Below are 18,964 nucleotides of genomic sequence, written 5' to 3'. Positions count from 1 at the left end.
GGGCACCTTTTTTACGTAAAGGGTGGTGGGTGCATGGAATGAGCTGGCAGAGGAGACATGTTCTGTCAAAATGTTTTTTTACATATTTGGACAGGTATATGGATAAGATAGGTTTAGAGGGATGTGGGGCGAGTGTAGATGGGGCATGTTGGTCGGCACGGGCAGGTCGGGTCAAAAGGCCTGTTTCCACGATGTATGACACTACGATTCTAATCTCCACTTTAAAATATATTTTTTTACTGACTTGGCCTCCACAGCCGTCTGTGGCCAATGAATTTCACAGATTCACCGCCCTCTGGCTAAAGAACCCTTGTAATGCAATAAATTCCCAGATATTCTCCATCTCCATTCACCCTTGTAATACAATAAATTCCCAGACATTTTTTTTTAGATTTAGATTTAGAGATACAGCGCGGAAACAGGCCCTTCGGCCCACCGGGTCCGCGCCGCCCAGCGATCCCCACACATTAACACTATCCTACACACACTAGGGACAATTTTTACATTTACCCAGCCAATTAACCTACATACCTGCACGTCTTTGGAGTGTGGGAGGAAACCGAAGATCTCGGAGAAAACCCACGCAGGTCACGGGGAGAACGGTCAAACTCCGTACAGACGGCGCCCGTAGTCAGGATCGACCTGAATCTCCGGCGCTGCATTCGCTGTAAGGCAGCAACTCTACCGCTGCACCACCGTGTCACCCTAACAATGTGATGAAAAGAAATGTTTTTTTGATCGACACAAAATGCTGGAGTAACTCAGCAGGTCAGGCAGTATCTTGGGAGAGAAGGAATGGGTGACGTTTCGGGTCGAGACCCTTCTTCAGACTGATGTCAGGGGAGGGGGCGGGACAAATGTCCCCCTGACACATCAGTCTGAAGAAGGGTCTCGACCCGAAACGTCACCCACTCCTTCTCTCCCGAGATGCTGCCTGACCTGCTGAGTTACTCCAGCACTTTGTGTCTACCATCGATTTTAACCAGCATCTGCAGGTTTTTTTCCTATGAATAATTTTTTGGGTTGTGGATCAAAGAATGATAATTGCTTCGGGCATCATTGCTGCATTGGAGTGGCAGTGTGGAATATTTTACATCCGCCTGACAGAGCACAAAGAAGCACATTCAATGCCTCTTGCAAAGTGTGGCACTTTAGCCCCTCAACGCTACAGGAAGTGTGGCCTTGCGTTTTGCAAGGTGGGACTTGCACGCACAACATTCTGACTTGCAAGAAGATACTTTCTGCTTCAGTCATTTCCGTGACTTCCTCCCTGGAAATATTCTGCACTTTCTTTTCTCGAGTTTCTGCGGAAGTTGAATTTTCATTTTGATGCCTGAACCATCCGACCACAACTAGAGAACAGTCCTGAACTACTATCTACCTCACTGGAGATCCTCGGGCTATCTTGGATTGGACCTTACTAGCTTTTAACTTGCACTAAACGTCATTCACGTTATTCCCGTTATCATGTAACCGTGCGCTGTGGACGGCTCGATTGGAATCATGTATTGTCTTTCCGCTGACCGGTTAGCACACAACACAAGCTTTTCACTGTACCTCGGTACACATGACAGTAAAGTAAACTGAACTAAACCTGTTTCAAATTGCAGAGTCTGAATGTAGAACGAATACCATCGATGAAGCACTATGTAAACCTGCTCGTGCTGATCTGTTCTACTGTGTCTTTACCCAACACGTCTGTCCTGCAGGACGTCTCCGTCATTTATGCAATTCTCGGTAAGCGATTTCAGATTTATTTTTTCAAATTGATTTCTTTGTTACATGGGGGAAAAGCAGACTAATCTACTTGGTTTCTCATCTAATCTACCACTTTTCTGTTTAACCTTGTCGCTCATTGTTCCAGCATGTCCATTCTCGGCCACACCCTGGATTACAAGTAGACATAGACAACAGTACTGCACAGGAACACCATGTCTGTCTGTGCCAGACATCACGCCAAGATAAACTCATCTCCTCTGTCTGCATGCAATCCATAACCCTGGAGTTTGCACGTTGTCCCTGTGGCAGCGTGGGTTTCCTCCCACATCCCAGACAATAGACAATAGGTGCAGGAGGAGGCCATTCGGCCCTTCGAACCAGCACCGCCATTCAATGTGATCATGGCTGATCATCCACAATCAGTACCCCGTTCCTGCCTTCTCCCCATACCCCCTGACTCCGCTATCCTTAAGAGCTCTATCTAGCTCTCTCTTGAATGCATTCAGAGAATTGGCCTCCACTGCCTTCTGAGGCAAAGAATTCCACAGATTTGCAACTCTCTGACTGAAAAAGTTTTTCCTCATCTCCGTTCTATTATTCTTAAACTGTGGCCCCTTGTTCTGGACTCCCCAACATTGGGAACATGTTTCCTGCCTCTAACGTGTCCAACCCCTTAATAATCTTATACGTTTCGATAAGATCCCCTCTCCTTCTAAATTCCAGTGTATACAAGCCTAGTCGATCCAGTCTTTCAACATACGACAGTCCCGCCATTCCGGGAATTAACCTGGTAAACTTACGCTGCACGCCCTCAATAGCAAGAATATCCTTCCTCAAATTTAGAGACCAAAACTGCACACTGTACTCCAGGTGCGGTCTCACTAGGGCCCTGTACAACTGCACACAGTACTCCAGGTGCGGTCTCACTAGGGCCCTGTACAACTGCACACAGTACTCCAGGTGCGGTCTCACTAGGGCCCTGTACAACTGTACACAGTACTCCAGGTGCGGTCTCACTAGGGCCCTGTACAACTGCACACAGTACTCCAGGTGCGGTCTCACTAGGGCCCTGTACAACTGCACACAGTACTCCAGGTGCGGTCTCACTAGGGCCCTGTACAACTGCAGAAGGACCTCTTTGCTCCTATACTCGTGCGGGTTTGTAGGGTAATCGGCCCCCTAGTGTGCAGGGAGTGAATGGGGAAAGTGGGGCAACTTAGAACCAGTGTGAACAAGTGATTGAAGGTCGGTGTGGACTCGGTGGGCTGAAGATTCCATGTTGAATCTCTCACCTAAACGAACCATTTGGCGTACAGCACTAATTAAGAACTCAGAATCATAACTGACGTTTAAGTGTGAGAAAACTCCAAGCTTTGCTTGACACTCCTACTATTAGCCAGTTAGTCAGCAAACTGAAGAAGGGTCCCAGCATGAAACGTCACCTATTCCTTCTCCTGCTGAGTCTCTCCAGCTCTTTGTGTCTATCTTCGGTATAAACCAGCATCGGCAATTCTTTGTTTCTACTGGATTATTCATTCATTTTTACAAAACATTAAACTGGCCAGTGCATGCTTGTAATTTACAAAAAGATTACATTGCTCATATTCGCATTTTTGCAACAACAAAAAAGTCATTCTCTTCAGTATAAAATGGAAATATAATCCTACAGGTCATATTACATTAAAAATAGGTGCAGGAGGAGGCCATTTGGCCCTTCAAACCAGCACCGTCATTCATTGTGATCATGGCTGATCATCCACAATCAGTAACCCTTGCCTGCCTTTTCCCCACATCCCTTGATTCCACTAGCCCTTAGAGCTCTATCTAACTCTCTTTTAAATTCATCCATTGAATTGGCCTCCACTGCCCTCTGTGGCAGAGAATTCCACAAATTCACAACCCTCTGGGTGAAAAAGTTTCTCCTCACCTCAGTTTTAAATGGCCTCCCCTTTATTCTTGGACTGTGGCCCCTGGTTCTGGACTCCCCCAACCAAAGATACTAGAGGAACAAGATGAACCACTCCGTTGAAATCGCCTATACTGGAGTGTAGTACGCAAAGGAGCGTAATGTCCGCCATTTTAGTAAGCAAAACCCGCCCGTTCGCTCTGCCTCTCGCAGTGTAATCAGTGTTTTGGGGGAACAGTATGTGTGATGATACCATAAAAATGCAGAATATATCTCATCTACCAATTCACAGATTTTTGTTATTTTTCTTTTTAAATGTTTCTGCAAGTTTCTGCCTACTAAAATGGTGCCATGACATACTACGGTTTTTCAGGTCGAGTGGTCTTTCTTGCTCCTCGAGTATCTTTGCCCCCAACATTTTTCCTGCATCTAGCTTGTCCAGTCCTTTTATAATTTACAAACCCAATCAATGATTTATTTTTATTTTCTGTCCCACAGCGGAGAAATGCAAGATATACAATGACTGTGATGATTCATGGGAACTAATAAAGGGCCACTGCCAGACACTGAAAGGTAAGGATTGTATTTCAAGAGTGTTTTATTGTCGTGTGTCCCAGATAGAACAATGAAACTCTTACTTGCAGCATGGTGCACTGTAAACAATATAATGAACGTAAAAAAACTGCAGATGCTGGTTTAAATCGAAGGTAGATACAAAATGCTGGAGTAACTCAGCGGGTCAGGCAGCATCACTGGAGAGAAGGAATGGGTGACGTTTCGGGTCGAGACCCTTAGGGAAGAGTTAGATTTAGCTCTTAGGTCTAACGGAATCAAGGGATATGGGGAGAAAGCAGGAACGGGGTACTGATTGTGGATGATCAGCCAGGATCATATTGAATGGCGGTGCGTACAGGCTCGAAGGGCCGGATGGCCTCCTCCTGTACCTATTTTCTATGTAAAAGGTTCTGACTGTCTACCGTGTCGATGTCTCCCATAATTTTATATATTTCTATCAATGTAGCGTAAGTGCATGTTAATAAGATTGTTGGCTTCTTCCTTTTAATTTTACCTTGCTGTTGTGGTTCCTATTAATTAGAATTCCTGTAATTCCTAATGAACTAATTTTAACTGTGTTGTGGTTAGGAATGATAAAGGATGAGAAGATATTTCCTGCCAAGGATAATCGCTGGGTGTCCCTGGCCAACTACCCCATCCTTCCCGACAATAAGCACCTGGAGCGGATGTTTAAAGCACAGTCTCTGTGCTTTCTGACTCACCCTGCTCCCGAGAAGTATCGTTTACACAACAGGAACAATAGCAAGCAAGGTAACGCTGTTGATATTTCCACATCGGCACCCTGAACATACAAGGGATTAGACTTTAGTCGTCATGGTCTCAAGTTCCACTGCTTCGCCGGTGATATCCAGCTCCTCATCTCCACCAAGTCAATCTCCACCAATACACACTCGACCCTGACAAACTGCATCACTGAAATAAAATCTTGGCTTCAATTCAATTTCCTCAAACTCAACTGCGACAAATCTGAAATCATCATCATTGGTCCAAAAACCCTCACTAAATCCACCCACATCTTCACCCTCAACATTGATGGTCTCCCAGTATCCACCTCCCCTCACATCCGGAATCTTGGAATCATCTTTGATCAAACCCTCTCCTTCGACAAACACATCAAACACATCACCAAGACAGCCTTCTTCCACCTCAAAAACATCGCCCGTCTCCGCCCATCCCTCTCCTCCACAGCTGCAGAAACCCTCATCCACGCCTTCATCACCTCCCGTCTGGACTACTGTAACAGCCTCCTCTATGGTTCACCCTCAAAAATCATCAATAAACTCCAATACATCCAGAATTCCGCTGCCCGTCTACTCACCCACTCCCCGATCCGTGACCATATCACCCCCGTCCTTTACAAGCTCCACTGGCTCCCCACCCCCCAGAGAATCCAGTACAAAATCCTCCTCATGACCTACAAAGCCCTCCATAACCTGGCCCCATCCTACCTGACTGACCTCCTCCACAGACACACTCCCACCCGCACCCTCCGCTCTGCTGCTGCCAATCTCCTGTCCCCCCCCCATCCGGACCAAACTCAGATCCTGGGGGGACAGGGCTTTCTCCATCGCTGCTCCCACACTCTGGAACTCACTACCCCAAACCGTCAGAGACTCCTCCTCACTCACCACATTCAAAACATCACTGAAGTCTCACCTGTTCAGCACGGCCTTCAACCACTGACCGTCACCTCACCTTCTTTTTCCTGTTCTGTTCGTTTACTTATTTATCTTTTTTTTCTTTTCTGTTTTAGTAAACCCTGTAAAGCGTCTTTGAGTGTTTAGAAAAGCGCTATATAAATGTAATGCATTATTATTATTATTATTGTTATACAGCGCGGAAAAAGCTTAAAGTGTAAAATGCATTTGGAACTACTGCACATAATCGGAAACCATTTCTTCACCAGAGAATCGATTTAACGAGGAAGATCGCAACATATTTTTTGATATCTGTGGCGTGGTGCAGCTTTCCAGTTGTGTCACTGTGGAAGCTCAGACTGAAGATTTCAGACTCTGCCCTCGTGTCCAGAACTTTGTCCATTCCATAATCCCCTTCATCCAGAGGTGGTTTTATCACCACTGCGACTTCAGTGGTGTATATCAAAAGCTGCAGGACAGTAAAATTGCAGCCTCTCTCAAATCCATGGCCTTCTACCAGGTGAGTAGCCTGCTCAAGTCCTCCGTTTTACCAGCGTTATTAATAGTCACACAGCGTGGAAACAGGCCCTTCGGCCCAACTTGCCGACCCTCACCAAAATGTCCCGTCTAGACTCGTCCCACTCTAAACCCGTTCTCTCCATGTACGAATTGCTTCTTAAAGTGTAGGGGAAAAAAACTGCAGATGCTGGTTCAAATCGAAGGTAGACACAAATTGCTGGAGTAACTCAGCGGGTCAGGCAGCATCTCAGGAGAGAAGGAGTGGGTGACATTTCGGGTCGAGACCCTTCTTCTATCACTTCTTAAACGTTGGGATTATCCCTGCAGAATTAGGCCATTCGGCCCATCAAGTCGACACTGCCATTCAATCATGGCTGATCTATCTTTCCCTCCAAACCCCGTTTAGATTAGATTAGATTACAGATACAGGACGGAAACAGGCCCTTTCGGCCCACTGGGTCCGTGCCGACCAGTGATCCCCGCAAATTAACACCATCCCACACACACTGGGGACAAGTTACACACACACCAAGCCAATTAACCTGCAAACCTGCACGTCTTTGGAGTGTGGGAGGAAACCAAAGATCTCGGAGAAAACCCACGCAGGTCACGGGGAGAACGTACAAACTCCGTAAAGACGGCGCCCGCAGTCGGGATGGAACCCGGGTCTCTGGCGCTGCATTCGCTGTAAGGCAGCAACTCTACCGCTGCGCCACCGTGCCGCCCATTCTCCTGCCTTCTCCCCATAACCCCTGACACTCGTACTAATCAAGAATCTATCTATGCCTTAAACAATTGTAGCTTTTCTAATTTTTCTTGGTCAGGTTGGTAAGCTGTATCTCTACTATCAGCTGACTTTGCCCGACTCACCAGCTGTGTTTCAGCAAGAGGACATTAATTGTCATTTGAAGAATAAGAAGACTTTCTACATTCAGAAGGATCACATCACATCATTTATTGACATCTGCAGGTGAACAATTGCAACCATCTCCATTAAAATAAAGACCGTCTGAACATTGAAATAACGAGAGTAAAAACGAACTATTACAATCATAGAGCAGTCCGGCACAGAAATAGGCCCTTCGGCCCACCTTGTCCATGCTAACCAAGTTGGCACATTGGGCTATATAGTCCCTCTAAGATATTCCTATCCATATTCCTTCATGAAACATGGATTAAAAGAAAAAGAAAGCAAGATTGGCTTTTTTTCTGGTTCCAATCATTGAGTCTTCACAAAATGATTTACACCTCCTTGAAATATAGTAGAAGGCACTTAGATGTGGACAGCACACCAGCCAATGTGCACAGCAGCCTGTACATTCCTGTAGAGTGGTCATAGTGGAAACGGGCCATTTGGCCAACCTGCCCCATCTAAGATGCCCCATCTAAGCTGGTCCCACCTGCCCGCGTTTGGTCCACGTCCCTCGAAAGCTTTCCGATCCATGTACCTGTCCCAGTGCCCTTTAATGACTAGTTCATCTGTTTACCGATGCTGCTGAAGGGATAACAGGTGGTCAGGGTATGAGAGTCAACTCTCCAGCTCAACCAGGCCTGACCACCTCACCTGCGAGGTTGTGAGTGCAACTGTGTGGCACTGCCTCAGCTCCCCTGAGGAGGGAGGGTGCCTCTCACAGTTGGGGGGTCCAAGTATTAATGAATGGACGTGGGATCTTCAATGGGAAGAGAGACAGAAAACATAGACATAGAAAATAGTGCAGGAGGAGGCCATTTGGCCCTTCGAACCAGCACCGCCATTCATTGTGATCGTGGCTGATCATCCACAATCAGTACCCCGTGCCTGCCTTCTCCCCGTATCCCTTGATTCCACTAGCCCCTAGAGCTCTATCAAACTCTCTTTCAAATTCATCCAGTGAATTGGCCTCCGCTGCCCTCTGTGGCAGAGAATTCCATAAATTCACAACTCTCTGGGTGAAAAAGGTTTTTCTCACCTCAGTTTTAAATGGCCTCCCCTTTATTCTTGGACTGTGGCCCCTGGTTCTGGACTTGCCCAACATTGGGAACATTTTTCCTGCCTCTTGCTTGCCCAGTCCTTTCAGATATACTTCTTAAATACTTCTGTCAGATCTCCCCACAACCTCTGATGCTCCAGAGAAAACAATCCCACGTTTGCCCCAACCTCTCCCTGTAGCTAACACCACCTCAACCCAGGCATCATCCCGCTGAACATTCTGACTCAACTGCTTATTTTTAGTGCTAACAGTGCCCTAACATTATCCGAGAAAATGAATAAAATATAAAACAATGAATTGAAGTGAGATAGGACTTGAAACATTTCTCATTTCTTTAATGTGATTTTTATTCCTTTATCTTTCTAGAGAGCTTGTAAAATTGTTTGATCTTGACAAGGAACCTGAAAAAGAACTGGAACACTTCTTACAACGCCTCGTCTCCTGCTTGGAGGTGAAACACTTCTGCGTTCAAATGAAATGTTTAGGATTTACAAACTCATCGGGAAGGCTGGCTCCGACCTGGGGGTGGAGTTGGGTTCTTGGGAGGGGGTCTTGGAGGGCAGGATGCTCCTCAAACTGTCTTATGTTGAAAGACTGGAGCGACTAGGCTTGTATACACTGGAATTTAGAAGGATGAGAGGGGATCTTATTGAAACGTATAAGATTATTAAGGGGTTGGACACGTTAGAGGCAGGAAACATGTTCCCAATGTTGGGGGAGTCCAGAACCAGGGGTCACAGTTTAAGAATAAGGGGTAGGCCATTTAGAACGGAGATGAGGAAAAACTTTTTCAGTCAGAGAGTTGTGAATCTGTGGAATTCTCTGCCTCAGAAGGCAGTGGAGGACAATCCCTGAATGCATTCAAGAGAGAGCTGGATAGAGCTCTTAAGGATAGCGGAGTCAGGGGGTATGGGGAGAAGGCAGGAACGGGGTACTGATTGAGAATGATCAGCCATGATCACATTGAATGGTGGTGCTGGCTCGAAGGGCCGAATGGCCTCCTCCTGCACCTATTGTCTATTGTCTAACTGCGGAGCATCCTGGACAATACAGCTCGCCCCCTCTGTGACAAGCCGGCCAACCTGAGGAGCACCTTCAGCAACAAAGTCTGGTCCCACCAAGATGCAGCACAGGAGATCCTTCTTGTCTGTGGCTACCAGACTGTACAACTCCTCCCCCTTCTGTGTTCTGTGATGGGGTAGACTGAGACTGACTCCCCTCCACCCACCCCCCCCCCCCCCCCCCCCAATCTTTGCACATCCTCCACTCGTTTCCACTTTAATTTCTTGTCTCATGTATTTTGTTATTTTATGACTTGGCAGATCAATTTCCCTCCTGGGATAAATAAAGTTGTTATTGTATTGTTACATGGAACAAGTTAGAGAGTTCACAATGAGATTTAAAACTTGCAGCACACGTGGTTTGTTTCAAAGTTCTAAACTAAAGCCCCTGACATCAGTCTGAAGAAGGGTCTCGACCCGAAACGTCACCCATTCCTTCTCTCCCAAGATGCTGCCTGGCCCGCTGAGTTACTCCAGCATTTTGTGTCTACCTTCTAAACTTTGTGGCCTTGACGTGTAACTTTAGAGGTTGCCGATATTTGAGGCAGCGCGCCTGATCGCTGGACATTTGGCTGAACACATTCTTTCCTTTTTCCATTTCAAGCAATACTTGAACAGTGGAGAGAACAATACCTCAACTGTTGTGCAAAGGATCAATCCTCTTTCATTAGTGATGGAATCACAGAACTCACCCTTGCAAAGAGTTTATAGTGGCAGATTGTGGGAATTTATGATTTTTTAAAAATGCAGTGAAGACTGCAAATGTAGATAAATGTGAGGTTGTAGATAAATGTGAGGTTGTAGATAAATGTGAGGTTGTAGATAAATGTGAGGTTGTAGATAAATGTGAGGTTATCCACTTTGGCGGCAAGAACAAGGTGGCAGATTATTATCTCAATGGTGTCAGATTAGGAAAAACGGGAAGTGCAACGAGACCTGGGTGTCCTTGTACACCAGTCACTGAAAGTAAACATGCAGGTACAGCAGGCAGTGAAGAAAGCCAGTGGCATGTTTTTATTTTTGTTATTTTTAATTCAAAACATTTATTCAATTATTTAAAAATAATATTTACAATGCAATAAACCAAAACAGAACCCATCACCAGAAGACAATACAAGCAAATATACCTAGTGAAACTATTATACAGCTATATTACCATCGCTGTCCAGGATACATCTAACTCCCCTGCGGTGCCCAACGGTCCCGGAAATCCCCCGTGGACAGCGCACAGTCCCTCTCCAACACCACCCAGGCACGGACATAACCCCGGAAGCTAATGGCATGTTGGCGTTAATAACGAGAGGATTTGAGTGTAGGAATAAAGAGGTCCTTCTGCAGTTGTACAGGGCCCTGGTGAGACCACACCTGGAGTACTGTGTGCAGTTGTACACGGCCCTGGTGAGACCACACCTGGAGTACTGTGTGCAGTTGTACACGGCCCTGGTGAGACCACACCTGGAGTACTGTGTGCAGTTGTACACGGCCCTGGTGAGACCACACCTGGAGTACTGTGTGCAGTTGTACAGGGCCCTGGTGAGACCACACCTGGAGTATTGTGCGCAGTTTTGGTCTCCTAATTTGCGGAAGGACGTCCTTGCTATTGAGGCAGTGCAGCGTAGGTTCACCAGGTTAATCCCCGGGATGGAGGGACTGTCATATGAGGAAAGATTGGAAAGACTGGCCTTGTATTCACTGGAATTTAGAAGGATGAGAGGGGATCTTATAGAGACGTATAAAATTATAAAACACTGGACAAGCTAGATGTTCCCAATGTTGGGGGAGTCCAGAACCAGGGGCCACAGTCTAAGAATAAAGGGGAGGTCATTTAAAACCGAGATGAGAAAAAAAACGTTTTCACCCGGAGAGTTGTGAATTTGTGGAATTCTCTGCCACAGAGGGCAGTGGAGGCCAATTCACTGGATGAATTTAAAAGAGAGTTAGATAGAGCTCCAGGGCTAGTGGAATCAAGGGATATGGGGAGAAGGCAGGCACGGGGTACTGATTGTGGATGATCAGCCATGATCACAATGAATGGCGGTGCTGGCTCGAAGGGCCCAATGGCCTCCTCCTGCACCTATTTTTTATGTTTCTATGAAGACCTCGACAGGTCAGGCAGTATCTGTGGAGAGAAATTTAGGTAATACAATAAACAATAGGTGCAGGAGGAGGCCATTCGGCCCTTCGAGCCAGCACCGCCATTCAATGTGATCATGGCTGATCATTCTCAATCAGTACCCTGTTCCTGCCTTCTCCCCGTACCCCCTGACTCCGCAATCCTTAAGAGCTCTATCTGGGTAACATTTCAAGTCAGTGTTTTGTTCAACTGCACCAACTGTTTTCCCTTGTATTGAGCTTTGTGTCTCTTGTGTTCCAGGATAAAAATACACTGAACAGATTTTTTAAAAAGGAGGATGTGTCGGAGTTGCCAGAAGGTGAAGAGGCATGGGAGGTTCCACCGGCAGCCCCCGAGATGAACATGGAGCCACGATTCACAGGTAAAGGACAATCTCTGCACCACTTACGCCCACGGACTATCTTTGATCAGACTTTACTGGACTTTATCTTGCACGAAATGTTAAACCGTTTATCCTTGTGTATCACTGTGGGGGGCTTTATTATAATCGTGTATAGTCTTGCCGACTGGTTAGCTCGCCACAAAAAATGCTTTTCATTCTACCTCAGTACACGTGACAATAAGAAACTAAACTAAGAGGAATCTACAACTAGAGAGAGGTCCTGAGCTGCCAACTATCTCCTGCCTCACTGGAGACCCTCGGACTATCTACCATTGGACGACTGGCTTCATCTTGCACTAAACGTTATTCACCTTATTCCCTTTTTCATGTATACCGATCAGCCAAAACATTATGACCTGATGGTCCAAAACATTATGCCCACCTGCCTAATATGCTGTTGATCCTCCGTGTGCAGCCCCATACGCAGCAGGGTGCGATGCACTGTGTATTGTGACACATTCCTCCCGTGACCACCATTGAAATTTTCTGCGACTTGTGCCACAGTCGACCTTCTGTCGGTTCGGACCAGACGGGATAGCCTTCGTTGCCCTCGAGCAACGATGAGCCTTGGGCGCCCAACACCCTGCCTGTCGCCGGTTTGTGGTTTGTCCCACCTCGGACCACTGTCGGTAGGTACTCATCACTGCTGACCGGGAGCACCCCACAAGCCTTGCCGTTTCAGAGATGCTCTGACCCAGTCGTCTGGCCATAACAATTTGGCCCTTGTCAAAGTCGCTCAGGTCTTTACTCCTGCCCATTTCTCCTGCATCCAACACATCAACTTCAAGAACTGACTGTTCACTTGCTGCCTAATATATCCCACCCCTTGACAGGTGCCATTGAAACAAGAAACCAATGTTATTCACATCGCCTGTCGGTGGTCATAATGTTTTGGCTGATCAGTGTATATCCACACTTTGGGTGGCTCAATTGTAATCAACAAAACATGCAACAATGCTTTTCACTGTATCTCGGCACATGACACTAAACTAAACTCAAACAGCAGCAGCAGATAACTTATCTTCTGTCTTACTGACGATCCATGGTTTCTATCTTCATTGATATTTGTGCTAATATGTGTAATATGCATTAAGAAAACAAAAATTTGTCTTTTGTCCTTCCTTATAATAGCACCTGAACTGGACTTTTCTCTTGCACTAAACGTTATGTCCTTTATCAGTTTTGCTGTAGACAGCTGGTGGGGATTCAGTGAGATTGACGTTGAGATAAGTTCATCAATTCTGGAGCAGAATTGGGCCATTATCCCCACGAAATCTACTCTGCCTTCCAATCATGGCTGATCCATCTTTCCCTCTCAACCCCATTCTCCTGCCTTCTCCCCGTAACCTCTGACATGCTGGCACTGACGTGACACACGGATGATTTAACCTGTTCCTGGAGGTAACATGTTTTGAATGCTGAGGAGATAAAATGAAGATGCAAGCAATATTATAGTCGTACAGCGTGAAAACAGGCCCTTCGGCCCCACCTGCCCACGCCGTCCATGATGGCCCGTCTATGCTAGTCCCACCTGCCTGCGTTTGGCCCGCATCCCTCTAAACCTTCCCTCTTCATTCCTTCTCCATTTTGTCCAGCAGGTAAAGCAGCCGTTCAAGTGCAAGGCCCGAGTGCGAGCAGCGTAGAAGCCCAGAAGAAGAAAGATGACAGTACAGATGAAGAGCGGACTTTGGGCAGCTGGCCACCAAGGTCATCCCTTTACGCCTACCCTGACGCCACGCCCAGTAAGAGATCTTCCTACTCCAATGGGGAGAAGGCAGGAGAATGGGGTTGGGAGGGAGAGATAGATCAGCCATGATTGAATGGCGGAGTAGACTTGATGGGCCGAATGGCCTAATTCTGCTCATGAACGGTTAAAAGGGGAACATGAGCTTCGATGCGATACGACAGAACATTATTTATCCCAAAAGAGAAATTGAACTGCCAATAGTCATAAAATACAAGATACATGAAACGTGCAATTAAAGTGAGGAGTGGAAAGGATTGGGGGATGAGCAGAGATTGGGGGGGGGAGGGAGTCAGTCTCAGTCTACCCCACGACAGAAGGGGGAGGGGTTGTACAGTTTGATAGCCCCAGGGAAGAAGGATCTCCTGTGGAGTTTGTTCTGTGCGGCATCTTGGTGGGACCAGTCTGTTGCTGAAAGTGCTCCTCAAGTTGGCCAGTGTGTCATGGAGGGGGTGAGCTGTATTGTCCAGGAGGCTCCACAGTTGGAGGAGCATCCTCCCCTCCAAGACCACCTTCGGCTCTGTATTCAACGTACGTTACACCGAGTGATGGGAATGAGTTACAGGCCGTTTGGCAAAGGTCTCTTGTGTACGTATGGTTATAAGTGATAGGAGCAGAATTAGGCCATTCGGCCCATCAAGACGACTCTGCCATTCAATCGTGGCTAATTGTGGAGTGTGTGACAAGGCCCAGTTACAACAGTTTTGTATGTTACATCTACAATCACTTTTACACTTTTTTTTCATCATATTTTATCTCTGGATTCGCTCACAATGTTCATAAGTGATAGGAGCAGAATTAGGCCATTCGGCCCATCAAGTCCACTCCGCCATTCAATCATGGCTGATCTATCTCTCCCTCCTAACCCCATTCTCTTACCTTCTCCCCATAACCCCTGACACCCGCACTGATCACAAAACCGTCAATCTCCTTAAAAATGCCCATTGACGTCACCTCCACTGCCATCTCTGGCAGTGAATGCCACAATGTAAGCATTGAGATTGCAGTTTGGATGATGCAACCTGCTATGGGGTGCCTTGAGGGATGCCAGCCCCCACCAGCAACGTTCCCCCCCCCTCACCCCCCCCTCCACACTAGGGGGCCAGTGACTGGCTTTGGATCCAAATAAACTCCCAGGATTTCCACGTCTACCATTTTGACGGTCATGTGGGACAGGTACATGGATAGGACAGGTTTGGAGGGATATGGACCAAGCGCAGGCAGGTGGGACTAGTGTAGCTGGGGCATGTTGGCCGGTGTGGGCAAGTAGGGCCGAAGGGCCTGTTTCCGCGCTGTCTCACTCCGTGACTCTATATTGACGTGGGGTAATTGTTACATTGCTGGCCGTTTGAAACTCTGGTGTGTGTAAGTTCATAAGTTCGAGGAGCAGAATTCAGTCCATCGAGTCTGCTCTGCCATTAAATCATGGCTGATGTCTCTCTCTCTCTCTCTCTCTCTCTCTCTCTCTCTCTCTCTCTCTCTCTCTCTCTCTCTCTCCCAACCCCATCCTCAGACAAAGCAGCCGACACCGTCATGAAAATGTGGCCTCCACCTGCCCCTCCTTCCGATTCTGACAAGGATGTGCCTTCTGGCAGCCACCAGCACAGTCCTCTTGCACAGACTGGTGAGTGATGACATAGCAGGAGACACAAGAGAAGACGAGTGATGGGTGGATAGACACAAAATGCTGGAGGAACTCAGCGGGACAGGCGGCATCTCTGGAGAGAAGGAATGGGTGACGTTTCAGGTTGAGGCCCTTCCTCCTACACCGAAGATAAGACACAAAATGCTGGAGTAACTAACTGGCACCCATTCCTTCTCTGTCCCGCTGAGTTACTCCAGCATTCTGTGTCTATATGTGATGTAAACCAGCGTCTAGTTCCCTCCTACACGAGTGATGGGTGGGTTCAAGTGAGGAGGGAGCTGATTTGCAATGGGTCAGTTGGGTGATTCAGTAATCGAGGCTGGAGGTGATGAGTGGAGAGGACAAGAGGGTGGACTCTTATGAAAAAGGAAGGTGGGCATGAAATGTAGAACCGGGGGGGGGGGGTTGGGTTGAAGGGGGCGCAAGGGGATGGGGAGGAAGATGGAGGGGTGGCAGATGAACAGAGGAAAGTTTCGTTTATTGTCACGTGTACTGATGTACAGTGAAAAGCTTTTTTTGTTGCGTGCTAACCATTCAGTGGAAAGCTGATATATGATGAACTGCCCCTAGGAGTGCCAGCTATCTCACTCCCAAATACGGGACAAGGTGACGTCACCGCCCCGCGCCCCACATGACCTCACCCACGGGCCTAATACGGGACAAACCAATTTAGCCCAAAATATGTCCCGGCTAATACAGGACAGTTGGCAACCCTAACTGTCCCAGAATCTGGAGGTGTGCGATTTCACACTTCTGTACCTCTTGCCTGATGGGAGAGGGGAGAGGTTGGGGGAATGGACCTAATGCTTGCATTGGTGAGCAGTTTCAGTATCTGTTACTGCACAAGAGGCAATGGTTCTGGTCAGTAAATAACATTTATCTTTCTCCCAGGTGACCAAAGGAACTTCTTGACCACTGCAGGTCCAAAGCCCAATATAGACCAAGCCCAGCACCTAGAGCATCACGGCAGTCAGGATCACTCCTCAAACACAGGTACATCATCAGCTTTACACCAAAACCTTCTCCTTTCCTCTCTGTTCTCCTGTGCTACTGGTTTAATTTGTTTGTTCTATATCTCTCTACATCACCGTCTATATCTCTGTGTCTCCCTCTCCCCTGACTCAGTCTGAAGAAGGGTCTCGAACTGAAACGTCACCGATTCCTTCCATATAACCATATAACCATATAACAACTACAGCCTGGAAACAGGCCCGTTCGGCCCTACCAGTCCACGCCGACCACTCTCCCTGACCTAGTCTCATCTACCTGCACTCAGACCATAACCCTCTAATCCCCTCCCATCCATATACCTATCCAATTTACTCTTAAATAATAAAATCGAGCCAGCCTCCACCACTTCCACCGGAAGCCCATTCCATACAGCCACCACCCTCTGAGTAAAGAAGTTACCCCTCATGTTACCCCTAAACTTTTGTCCCTCAATTCTGAAGCTATGTCCCCTTGTTGGAATCTTCCCCACTCTCAAAGGGAAAAGCCTACCCACGTCAACTCTGTCCGTCCCTCTCAAAATTGTTAAAACCTCTATCAAGTCCCCCCTCAACCTTCTACGCTCCAAAGAATAAAGACCCAACCTGTTCAACCTCTCTCTGTAGCTTAAGTGCTGAAACCCAGGCAACATTTTAGTAAATCTCCTCTGTACCCTCTCCATTTTGTCGACATCCTTCCTATAATTTGGCGACCAGAACTGCACACCATACTCCAGACCCGGCCTCACCAATGCCCTGTACAATTTTAACATTACATCCCAACTTCTATACTCGATGCTCTGATTTATAAAGGCAAGCATACCAAACGCCTTCTTCACCACCCTATCCACATGAGATTCCACCTTCAGGGAACAATGCACAGTTATTCCCAGATCCCTCTGTTCCACTGCATTCCTCAATTCCCTACCATTTACCCTGTACGTCCTATTTTGATTTGTCCTACCAAAATGCACCACCTCACACTTATCAGCATTAAACTCCATCTGCCATCTTTCAGCCCACCCTTCCAAAAGGCCCAAGTCTCTCTGTAGACTTTGAAACTCTACTTCATTATTAACTACACCACCTATCTTAGTATCATCTGCATATTTACTAATCCAATTTGCCCCACCATCATCCAGATCATTAATGTAAATGACAAACAACAGTGGACCCAACACAGATCCTTGGGGTACTCCACTAGACACTGGCCTCCAACCTGACATACAATTGTCAACCGTTACCCTCTGGTATCTCCCATTCAGCCATTGTTGAATCCATCTTGCAACCTCACTATTAATACCCAACGATTTAACCTTCTTAATCAACCTTCCATGTGGAATTTTGTCAAATGCCTTACTAAAGTCCATATAGACAACATCCACAGCCTTGCCCTTATCAATTTCCCTGGTAACCTCTTCAAAAAATTCAAGAAGATTAGTCAAACATGACCTTCCAGGCACAAATCCATGTTGACTGTTTCTAATCAGGCCTTGTTTATCCAAATAATTATATATATTGTCCCTAAGTATCTTTTCCATTAATTTTCCCACCACAGACGTCAAACTAACAGGTCTATAATTGCTAGGTTTACTTTTAGAACCTTTTTTAAACAAAGGCACAACATGCGCAATGCGCCAATCTTCCGGCACCATCCCCGTTTCTAAAGACGTTTGAAATATTTCCGTCATAGCCCCTGCTATTTCTGCACTAACTTCCCTCAATGTCCTAGGGAATATCCTATCAGGACCTGGAGACTTATCCACTTTTATATTTTTCAAAAGTGTCCGTACCTCCTCTTCTTTAATCCTCCTAATTTCCATCACTACTCTACTTGTTTCGCTTACCTCACATAATTCAATATCCTTCTCCTCGGTGAATACCGAAGAAAATAAATTGTTTAATATCTCCCCCATTTCTTCCGGCTCAGCACATAGCTGTCCACTCTGACTCTCTAATGGACCAATTTTATCCCTCACTATCCTTTTGCTATTGACATATCTGTAGAACCCCTTGGGGTTTACTTTTACATTTCTTGCCAAAGCAGCCTCATATCTTTTTTTCGCTTTTCTAATTTCCTTCAGGATTAGAATTTTTTTATCTCTGACAAATATTTTTTTATTATTTTGTATTTAGTATTTGTTTCAGGTGCTTGGCGTGCATTAATACGCTCTGTTTTATCTTCCGCAGTACATGTTGAACGAACAGTCTCGGACCAAATGATGGATCCTGTTCAGACCAAACCCACTTGCCTGTCGCCTACTGAGAAAGATACACCGGACCGCCCAGCAGCTGATGCAGAGAACCACCCCAGGTATATATGACCACACCAGCCTTTCAATAACAAAACCTGTGGGAGGTTATGTTCAGTGCCAGAGTCACTCCTTCCAGAAGATCTGTTTAGTTTAGATTCGACCCACCGAGTCCGCGCCGACCAGCGATCCCCTCACACTAACACAACCCTACACACGAGGGACAATTTACAGTTTTTACCGAAGCCAATTAACCTAGAAACCCGCACATTTTTGGGATGTGGGAGGAAACCGGAGCACCCGGAGAAAACCCACGCGGTCACAGGGAGAACGTGCAAACTCCACACAGACAGCACCCGTGGACAGGATCAAACCTGGGCCGCTGGCGCTGTGAGGCCCTGAGTGACTCTAGTAACCGTGCAGTCCTCTGAAC

At 46.7% G+C, this 18,964-nt stretch overlaps 1 protein-coding gene across 1 annotated transcript in view; it reads left to right on the top strand.

Annotated features, from left to right (window-relative positions):
- Positions 1 to 18,964, top strand: part of LOC144594664 (uncharacterized) — a 104,623-nt gene that overhangs the window by 83,849 nt on the left and 1,810 nt on the right. The window contains 11 exon segments of the mRNA XM_078401485.1: positions 1,611 to 1,737; positions 4,124 to 4,198; positions 4,769 to 4,951; positions 6,108 to 6,358; positions 7,182 to 7,327; positions 8,694 to 8,778; positions 11,763 to 11,883; positions 13,503 to 13,646; positions 15,162 to 15,272; positions 16,185 to 16,286; positions 18,470 to 18,593. Of these exon segments, the coding sequence (XP_078257611.1) occupies positions 1,611 to 1,737; positions 4,124 to 4,198; positions 4,769 to 4,951; positions 6,108 to 6,358; positions 7,182 to 7,327; positions 8,694 to 8,778; positions 11,763 to 11,883; positions 13,503 to 13,646; positions 15,162 to 15,272; positions 16,185 to 16,286; positions 18,470 to 18,593 (1,469 nt within the window).

Source organism: Rhinoraja longicauda, chromosome 6 (assembly GCF_053455715.1).
Source record: "Rhinoraja longicauda isolate Sanriku21f chromosome 6, sRhiLon1.1, whole genome shotgun sequence".
NCBI classification, from domain to species: Eukaryota; Metazoa; Chordata; class Chondrichthyes; order Rajiformes; family Arhynchobatidae; genus Rhinoraja; species Rhinoraja longicauda.
The sequence above is the reverse complement of the archived record's forward strand: the minus strand, read 5'-3'. Positions and strand labels throughout refer to the sequence as shown.